At 45.6% G+C, this 9149-nt stretch overlaps 1 protein-coding gene across 2 annotated transcripts; it reads left to right on the forward strand.

The window, feature by feature from the left end:
• The first annotated feature begins 634 nt into the window (after positions 1-634).
• Bcas2 (BCAS2 pre-mRNA processing factor) lies at positions 635-8731 on the forward strand. 2 transcript variants are annotated; one of them, XM_052731104.1, is made up of 7 exons: positions 635-768; positions 851-943; positions 3100-3170; positions 3839-4000; positions 5237-5287; positions 7078-7158; positions 8449-8731. In XM_052731104.1, exons 1-7 carry the CDS (start codon positions 676-678, stop codon positions 8573-8575), a joined length of 678 nt encoding a protein of 225 aa, XP_052587064.1. In that variant the 5' UTR covers positions 635-675; the 3' UTR covers positions 8576-8731. The 2 variants fall into 2 exon arrangements, with proteins under 2 accessions (XP_052587064.1, XP_052587065.1); XM_052731105.1 differs by lacking the exon at positions 3839-4000.
• The last annotated feature ends 418 nt before the right edge of the window (positions 8732-9149 follow it).

Genomic DNA, 9149 nt, shown 5'->3' on the forward strand with positions numbered 1-9149 from the left:
TAAAGGGTGTGGGGAGTATATTTGTTCCCTCCAGTTAAGTCCAACTTTCGAAGACCCCATGCCCTGAGTGCTCTGAGCGTTCTTACTCTTTTAAATCCCTCTCCCTTCTGCTATGCGGCTGCTAATCTCACCTGCATTGCTAACCTCTATGCCTAACTCAAAAGGCATGGTTTCTCTGGAAATGCAGTCAGTGCTCTTAACCTCTGAGCCATCTTTCCAGAGGTCCTGAGTTCAATTCCCACATGGTGGCTCACAACTATCCGTAATGAGATCTGGCGCCCTCTGCTGGTCCGCAGGCACACATGCAGACAGAACACTGTATATATAATAAATAAATCTTAAAAGAAGGGGGGGATGGGTTCCTTGCCTCCTGTCTGCCCTATTGTTTTTCTCTTAAACTCGAATAAAATTGTCCTCGGAGCTTCAGAAAAAAACACGGTACCCACGAAAAGACAATCAAGGTGCCAGGCCTACTGGGACGTCAGCGCGTGAGGCCTCGTCCACCCTAAACAAAACAGTCCCAAAGGCCTAGCGGCTCCACCATTAGCAGCTGAGCATGCGCCCGAGTCGAAGAGCCAGCGACGTGTATGACGTCAGCGCCGGGCGCAGGCGCAGTGGTACGGAGCTGAGCCCCGCGCAGACTCAGACGGCGCCCGTGGAGCAGAGCGCTGCGCAATGGCGGGCACGGGCTTGGTAGCGGGGGAGGTGGTGGTGGATGCGCTGCCGTACTTTGATCAAGGCTACGAGGCGCCCGGCGTGCGGGAAGCGGTGAGTGCGGGGTGTGTGCGGTGGGGCCGCCCGAGGCGCGCTGCCCTTTCCCGCCGCGACCCCGGCCTGTTCTCGTTCTTAGGCTGCGGCCCTGGTGGAGGAGGAAACGCGCAGATACCGACCTACCAAGAACTACCTGAGCTACCTGACGGCCCCCGATTATTCCGCCTTCGAAGTAAGTACGGTGTCCTGAGCCCCGCGTCCCGACCAGGATTCCTGCGGACTTCGATTTCGGGTTGAGGGCTTTAGCTGTGTAAAATGGACGTCTTCCAGGTTAACTGTTGCTTGCTGCTCATATTGTGTGTCATGGAGGTATCAGTTGGCTCAAAATAGCCAGATGAGCTTTCCGCAGGGTTCGTATTACAAGAAATACTTTATTGGTTTCTCCAGACTTGTTTAATAAAAATATTTTGGGTCTTTTATTTTTTGATAGAGTCCCTAGTAAATTTCACAAAAGGACCCTTTACTCTTTATTCTTAGGTCCACTAAAAACAGGTAGTGATCACGGGATTTTAACATTTATAATCGTAACTACCTGTGCTCTTTGCAACCACTGGAGGGAGATTTTTTGAGCAAAACTGAGACGACAGTTGGCAGGTGTATGAATGTCTGAACAAACATGTCTAACTGCATACATTTTAAATGGTTATCCTGCAAGTGCAAAATACTGTTTAGGTCCTAATCAGTTATTCAGTTACAAACTTTTAAATGCTTTAATACATCTTTTTTCTACTCTTTTAAAATGCAGCATGATTCCTTAATCCTTTCTTAATAGTTGCTAATGGTGTATTGGACTCTCTTCCCTAGCTCAGAAAACAGTCCTATGAATTACATAACTGTTCATTTTTGTTCGTCTGTCAATTAACGTTGGTGTTTTTGAGACTGTAGCTCAGGCTGGCCTGGAACTCAACTAGGACAGGTCAGCTTTGAACTTGGAATAGTCTTCCTGCTTCGGGCTTGTGAGTGTTGAAATTACAAGTGTAAGGCACCACATCCAGCTCTTGATGTATGAGTGTGTGTGTGTTTAAACAGTGTCAAGTAGTTCAGGCTGGCATTGAACCCAACATGTTGCCTGGGATAGCCTCGAACTGCCAATCTCCTTATCTGTACCTCCAAGTGCTGGGATTAAAGGCATGACCACCACTCCCAGATTTGATGTAGTTTTGATTTGCATTTTCTGACTGACTGTTCAGCTGATTTGCCTGTCTGCTTATTATGGGACTTGTCCTTTGATTAGGTTTTTCCTGTTCTCTATATATCATGGACATTAAACCCTGTAAGATAAATAGCTGGCAGAGATTTCCATTCTATGAGGTCTCTTCACTCTGGTAATTGCTTGCTTTGTTTTGCAACACACACACACACACACACACACACACACACACACACACACACAATTTCTCTGTAGTAGCCTCCAACTCACAGAGCTCCACCTGCCTCTGCCTCCCGAGCGCTGGGATTAAAGGGGTGCGCTTGAGAAGCAGAGGCAGGTGGATCTCTGAGTTTGAGGCCAGCCTGGTCTACAGGAGTTCCAGGACAGTCAGACTACACAGAGATGCAACGGTGACTGGGTGGCTGTCATCCAGTTAATATTGGATGATTGAGAAAGGCCTTTCAGGCTGAGAGACTGCTCCCTGTGCAGGTTAGTTGTTGTGATAGCTTCCTCATCTAGAACCCAGGTTCTTACATTGTGTTGTGACCCCTTATGGGGGTCTTATAACTCAGTGTGGTTAATTCAGAGATCAAGTCCCAAATCCAAGGTTCTGCCTTGCTGGTACGTGTTGCAGCAGCATGTGACTTCATTGAAGTCGGGGGTTTTAAACTGAAGCATGCGGGATTTACACTGTGTCAGACCACACAGCACCAGACACGGTCTGAAATATTTGTTGTGAAATACAGTGTGACGTGTGACTGGGGTTAAAGTTGTCTTCAGAGCTCCACAGCTGATTGTAGTGCATTGAAACTGCTGGTTTAGAGTTAATCCTTGATACATGGGTTCTGTGTCTGCCTCCTTTTGTGCCTAGGCAGAATGTAGAATTAAAGTGTGTGCCTGTTTCTAGAGACCCTAGATAGACTTGAGCTCAGAACAAAACTGGGAGATGACAAGAGTTAAGCATCATGGTAGGACATGTGCGAGACCCTGGGTTCAGATATTAGTGTCCTTGGGGGGACATGTGCAAGACCCTGGGTTCAGATATTAGTGTCCTTGAGGAGGGAGGGCGTGTAATAGAGAGAAGCAAGAAGATCCATTATAATGTAGTATAAAGTATAAAATCTCAGCTATTTCCAGCATGATCCTGGTGCTAATTCTTTGTATTGTTTGTGCATCAGACTGACATAATGAGAAATGAATTTGAAAGACTGGCTGCCCGACAACCAATCGAGTTACTCAGCATGAAAAGGTAAGTGAGGTTAGGCTTGGTGACCCAGCAGTAGTGGCTGAGTGTTGCCAGCTGTGTGTAGGCAGTGGGATTAGAAGATAGAGTGCTGGGTGTTATAAACATGATTATGGCCTTTTTTAAAAAAAACAAAAACAAAAATGTTAGCAGTATATATTTTCGAGATAGGGTTTCTCTGTGTAGCTTTGGAGCCTGTCCTGGAACTCACTTTGTAGACCAGGCTGGCCTCGAACTTACAGAGATCCTCCTGCCTCTGCCTCCTGAGTGCTGGGGTCAAAGGCGTGTGCCACCAGAGCCCGGCCAAATATAATATTTTTAAGCAACTTTTAAAAAAGTTGATAAGGTAGACTTTACCCAAGATGGGGGGGGTTACATGGTGACAAATAGGGATGAGAGATGTCAGAGTCTCTGTGGCTGTTCCAGGTTACTTAACTAATTCACGTTTATGGAAATAATTTTTGTTACAGTATACAGCTGTATATTTATTTGTATATTAGTTCTAGGGTAATAGGTTTCTTCTACTGCCTCTGTCATTTTGTGCGTGGGTGGGTGTGGGTTTGGTAATTTGTTTCTTTGTCTTTATATAGTGGAAATATAGCCATGGGGATTCTGTTGGAAGGAGTGATTAAGGCTTGGCAAGATATGTTGGTTTATTTGTTGTATAATTTCAGATATGAACTTCCAGCCCCTTCCTCGGGTCAGAAAAATGACATTACAGCATGGCAAGAGTGTGTAAACAATTCCATGGCCCAGTTAGAGCATCAGGCAGTTCGAATTGAGAATCTGGAACTGATGTCCCAACACGGGTGTAATGCCTGGAAAGTATATAACGAGTAAGAAGCATTGGTCATCCTCCCTTTCTTATCCTGTCCCATCCAGAGTTTTCAGTGCCTTTTAAAAGTGTGATATTCAGCCAGGTGGTGGCGCCCAACACTTGGGAGGCAGAGGCAGGCGGATCTCTGTGAGTTTGAGGACAGCCTGGTCTAAAAAGTGAGGTCCAATACAGTTAGGACTGTTACACAGAGAAACTCTGTCTTGAAAAATTAAAAGAAAAAAAAGTGTGGTGTGCACATACTTAGAATCTCAGCACTTGGGAAGCTTAGGCAGGGGGGCTGCCACAAGTTCAGGGCCCGACTAGTTTATATATTGAGTTTGAGGTCATCCTAGGCTTATATAACAAAACCTTGTATCCAGAATAACAACAACAACAATGCTAGATTTGACTTGGGAATGTATCAGAACTACACCAATGAAAGGCTTGAGAACTGCCTTAGAGTTGGCGTGTGCTAAGCTAGCCTAGTTCACATAACTAACCACGTGTTCACTGTACAGTGTAAGGAAATGAGCTTACTCAGAGTGTGATTGACAGTGCAGTCCAGTTCTCTCATTCATGTGTCGTGTTCTTTAAAGTCCTGGCCAGGATGGTTGTTCACCTGTGGTCCAGCAGTGCTCAGCAGGCCAAGGCAGGGGGCTCACCATGACTTCCCAGCCAGCTTGGGCTATAGAGTGAGATCTTGCCTCAAAAAAATAAAACAGGCCGGGCGGTGGTGGCGCACGCCTTTAATCCCAGCACCCGGGAGGCAGAGCCAGGCGGATCTCTGTGAGTTCGAGGCCAGCCTGGTCTCCAAAGCGAGTTCCAGGAAAGGCGCAAAGCTACACAGAGAAACCCTGTCTCGAAAAACCAAAAAAAAAAAAAAAAGAAGTAACATCAAGCCAGGTGGTGGTGGTGGTGGTGGTGGTGGTGGTGGTGGTGCAGCACGCCTTTAATCCCAGCACTTGGGAGGCAGAGACTAGATCTCTGAGTTCCAGGACAGCCAGTGCTACACGGAGAAACCCTGTCTTGGGGTGGGTGGGTTGGGCGCCGAGTAACATCAGTATCCAAAGTCAAACTGTCAGTGAAGTGCTGGGTTAAACAAGCTAATATTTATTAATTATCTGACATACTGGACACAGAGATCCCAGGATTTAGTATTTTTAGCAGAAAAACTTGACTTTGTAATTCAAATAGGTAGTTCAGTTTTCATTGATGTTACCAAGATTTCAGAGTGTATGTGTTCTTCCTTCCTTAGAAACCTCGTTCATATGATTGAACATGCGCAGAAAGAGCTTCAGAAGTTAAGGTAAGTTGGTTTTTCTAATGAATAAAATTTAGGTGACCCCTGATAGAGCAGTGGAAGAAAACCATTAAGACTATAGTCCTGTGAAAGTAAATAGCTAATCCACTTTTGTTAAGCATTTTTTAATTGGTATTGGTGTCAGTGTGTGTAAAGTAATTACCTTTGAGAAATAGAAATTCATAAATTCCAAGAGGTAAATATCAAGGAGTGGCAAAAGTCAAAGTTTGTATGTTGTGGTGTGTATTGAAGGGAAACTTGGGATAGACTTCCTTGAATGATTCCTGGTTTATAAGAAGTGGGTTGGGAAACCCTGAACTATCCATAGATTGAGCCAGAAGTGTGGAACACAGCTGTAGCCCCAGAGCTTCAGAAGCTCACAGCTGGCTCCATAGTGAGACACTGTCTCAAACCCCCCAGGGGACATATGCTTGTGGGCTGAAGGGGTTTGTCCCTGAAGCTACCCCGTCAGCAGGGGTCATGTGAACAGTTGGCAGGAAACCTGGGGAATTGGCCTGGCCTCCAACCAGAGGTGCTGAAGCACCTTCATAGTTAACAACTTGGAAGAGCCACACATGCTGCATTGGCAGACAGCTCCTTGGTGTAAGGCTGGTAGATTGTGACTGACAGGACCTCGTGGCTGGACAGCAGAGCGTCACACACTACCGTGTATGTTACTGAATATGTTACAAGTGCAAGAACTTGTCTGCATTTGGGCTTTTGTTTTGTTGGTTTGGTTTAGACAGTAGATCATTTAACAAATTGCCATTTAATATGTAGCAACTGTGATCTACCGTGCTCAGCATCTGGCACTGAGCTTGCTGTTCCTCAGTGAAGACGTGTGCAACTCACAAATCTGCAGTCTACAAAGAAAGAACACCGTGGGAGTTAGGCAGGACAATACCCCTGCACACGTGCATGTAGGAAAAGAACCTGGAAGCATCCACTGTCTTAGTTCATACTCTGGTGCTAATAATACCACAGACTAGATAAGTTTGAAAGAAAAGATCTTTATTTTGGCTTATAGTTGTGGAGAGTCAAGGCTGAAGAAGTGTGTCTGTTGACAACCCGGTTAGGGACAGATATCAGCGTGGTACGTGGAATCATATGACAAGAGACAGGAGGCTGTATGTGTGTGTTCTGGGCTCTGATTATAAAGCCACTAGTATTCTGTTCTTGCAGTTCTGTTCTGATAACTTTATCTAATCCAGCCACCTCCTTAAAGTCCACCTCTAAGCACTGTAATTGGACCCCTTCCACCTCCCAGCATCTCACAATGGCAGTCTGCTCCAGTGTGAATGTTAGACAGGGTAAGCATTCGAAGCCTAGAGGTACTCAGTGAAAGTCCCACAGCCATTGCCAGGAAAAAGTTCGTGGAAGGAGGGATTTGTAATCTACATATGTGTTTGTGGGTTGGTTGGTGTTTTGTTTTGTTTTCTCCCACAGAGCATATTTTCTGAAATTTGTAATTGAGAAATAATTAGAAGAAAGTTAATTCTGAAAGTGAATTCCTAGAATTGGCCTATAATTGTGTATGTGAGTCCTAAAGAGTTTAAAGATCCTTTCTTGCCAGGTGGTGGTGCATGCCTTTAATCCCAGCACTCGGGAGACAGAGCCAGGTGGATCTCTGAGTTCGAGGCCAGCCTGGTCTACAGAGCGAGATCTAGGTCAGGCTCCAAAACTACACAGAGAAACCCTGTCTCGGGGGGAAAAAAAATCCTTTCTTGTATTATCTTGTTCTGTTGATTTTTGTCGTATGTTAAAATGTCATTGGGTTGTATAAAATATTTTTACAGGAAACATATTCAGGATTTAAACTGGCAGCGAAAAAACATGCAGCTCACAGCTGGATCTAAATTGAGAGAAATGGAGTCAAAGTAAGTGTAGGATTTCATCGTGTTTTAAGTTGTTCAGTGTGTTCTAAGAGCAAGAATTAAGATTACAGTCGTATTCACGTGGGGTCCATGGGAATCAAAGGCAGGCTGTTGATGTGCCTGCTGTTTGCTGAGCGAGGCACATGCGGAGCAGCTGTGACTACAGACCAGGGCTGAGCCACTGCTAAGTGGTGCTGGTTTACAGCCCCCAACGTGAGGCCGTTCGTCTTGTAGGAAGGGGGAGAGATTCCATACTCTGCCTAATTTGTTTGCACCTTTGTTTACCCCCGTTAATGCGTATTATTTTTAAATATTTTTCTATATATACATACGTGCATCGTTCTAGAAATCCCTAACTATAAGCTGTGTGTAGCCAGCCTGTGAGAAGTGAAGAAGGATCTAGAGTTTAAGGCCAGCCTTGGCTACAGAGTGAGACCGAGTTTCCAGAAAGAGAAATTAAGTTCATATATCCAGCGATGGGTTTTTATGTCATCTCTGCTTTCCCCTTCATGACCCACACCATTCTCTTGTCCCTCCCCATCTCCAGTGTCCTCAGTGTCAGGACCTTCTGTAGAGGACCAGCGCCCACACTCACTACCCCAAGGACTCTTGAGGAATGAGGGATAAGAGACTCAGTTAGAAATAAAGAGGAGAGAGAAAACACAGGATGGACTCGGGTGGCCCTGGATCCTTATCCACCGGCCCAGAACTTTATTCCAAAGGTCTGTTTATAACAATGCCAAGGGGTGGAGCAAAAGACCTCCCCCTTGCTAGTTACAGTCACCTGGTACCCAGGCCCGTGCTCCAATCAACCTCTCCTGCAGTCCTGCTGGGTACAGCCACTAGGAAAGCTAGTGGGCTCCAACAACCTTCCACATTTTTCATCAAGCTGACGCTTCTGTTAAATTCGTCTTGAGATTTATTTACAGGAAATAGTGATGGTGACCTCCTTAAGTTTTGTTTGTTTTTCTTGATTCTGCAATCTTAGCCACCATTTTCTCAGACTCTGCCCTGTTTTCTGTTCATCTTAGGCTTTCTTCCATCACCCCTTCCTGGAAGTCTCTTTGTCTCACTCATTCTCTCCTGTTTGTTTATTTCCTGAGGAAAGCTTTCATCATGAGGCCATTGTAGGTTCACTTAGGGCTTTAAGAACTGATGCAGAGACATCCTATGTCCCCTTCACCTGCTGTCCCATAAGTGTGCTTCACTTTGTTGTAACAGAAAGTTAGAAATGTTGGTGCCCTGAGTGAGACTCTGTGTTTAAGAGAAACTCCTTGTTTTTCCCTTTCCCAGTTGGGTGTCCCTGGTAAGTAAGAACTATGAGATTGAGCGGACGATCGTGCAGCTGGAGAACGAGATCTACCAGATCAAGCAGCAGCATGGGGAGGCGAACAAGGAGAACATCCGCCAGGACTTCTGACCTGGCCGGAGGGCAGAGGAGCGGGCTCCACAAAACCTTCGGCCTCGGGCTTTCTCAGAGCAACTGTCTGGTTAGGTGTTTAGAGACTGTGGGCTGTGTGTACTGTTGTGTTGCTTTATATGTGTGTCGTAGCAAAATAAAGATTTTCAACATGTGGCTATTTTTGTAGCTGTAAGAATCCAAGTGTTCAGAGTTTAGAATAATCTCATATTTTGTAGCAGAGGTCCATTTTTAAGGCTTCAAATTTTGTGATGAAGCTTCTTTAAGGTTTCCAACATGTTCAGGAAGCTGGGAACTTTGAGTTATGTTTTTGTGGAATAAAGTACAGTTCTAAGCATTTTTTGTGGGTGGGCACAATGAACTTTATTGATGGTATTCGGGAGAGTGGCGCTCCCTTCAGGGGATTTGTGATAGGAACAGGACATGCTCAGTGTTGGGGGCTGAGTCGGGACAGGAGCTCCTTAGCAGCTGAGGGTCTCTGTCTTCCTCACTGTTGCTGTGGTGTGTGGTTCAGGGCTTCGTACTCCTCCTTGGGAGCCATGTAGGCCATGCGGTTCACCACCCTCTTGCTATA

Source organism: Peromyscus californicus, unplaced genomic scaffold, assembly GCF_007827085.1.
Source record: "Peromyscus californicus insignis strain IS unplaced genomic scaffold, ASM782708v3 Scaffold_9__1_contigs__length_137607984, whole genome shotgun sequence".
In the NCBI taxonomy this organism is placed as follows: Eukaryota; Metazoa; Chordata; class Mammalia; order Rodentia; family Cricetidae; genus Peromyscus; species Peromyscus californicus.

Coding starts and splice junctions, on each gene's coding strand:
- Bcas2 (XM_052731104.1), top strand. CDS start 676: ATGGCGGGCACGGGCTTGGTAGCGGGGGAGGTGGTGGTGGATGCGCTG. Junction 5,288..7,077: donor AAAGAGCTTCAGAAGTTAAG/GTAAGTTGGTTT, acceptor ATATTTTTACAG/GAAACATATTCAGGATTTAA. Junction 7,159..8,448: donor TTGAGAGAAATGGAGTCAAA/GTAAGTGTAGGA, acceptor TCCCTTTCCCAG/TTGGGTGTCCCTGGTAAGTA.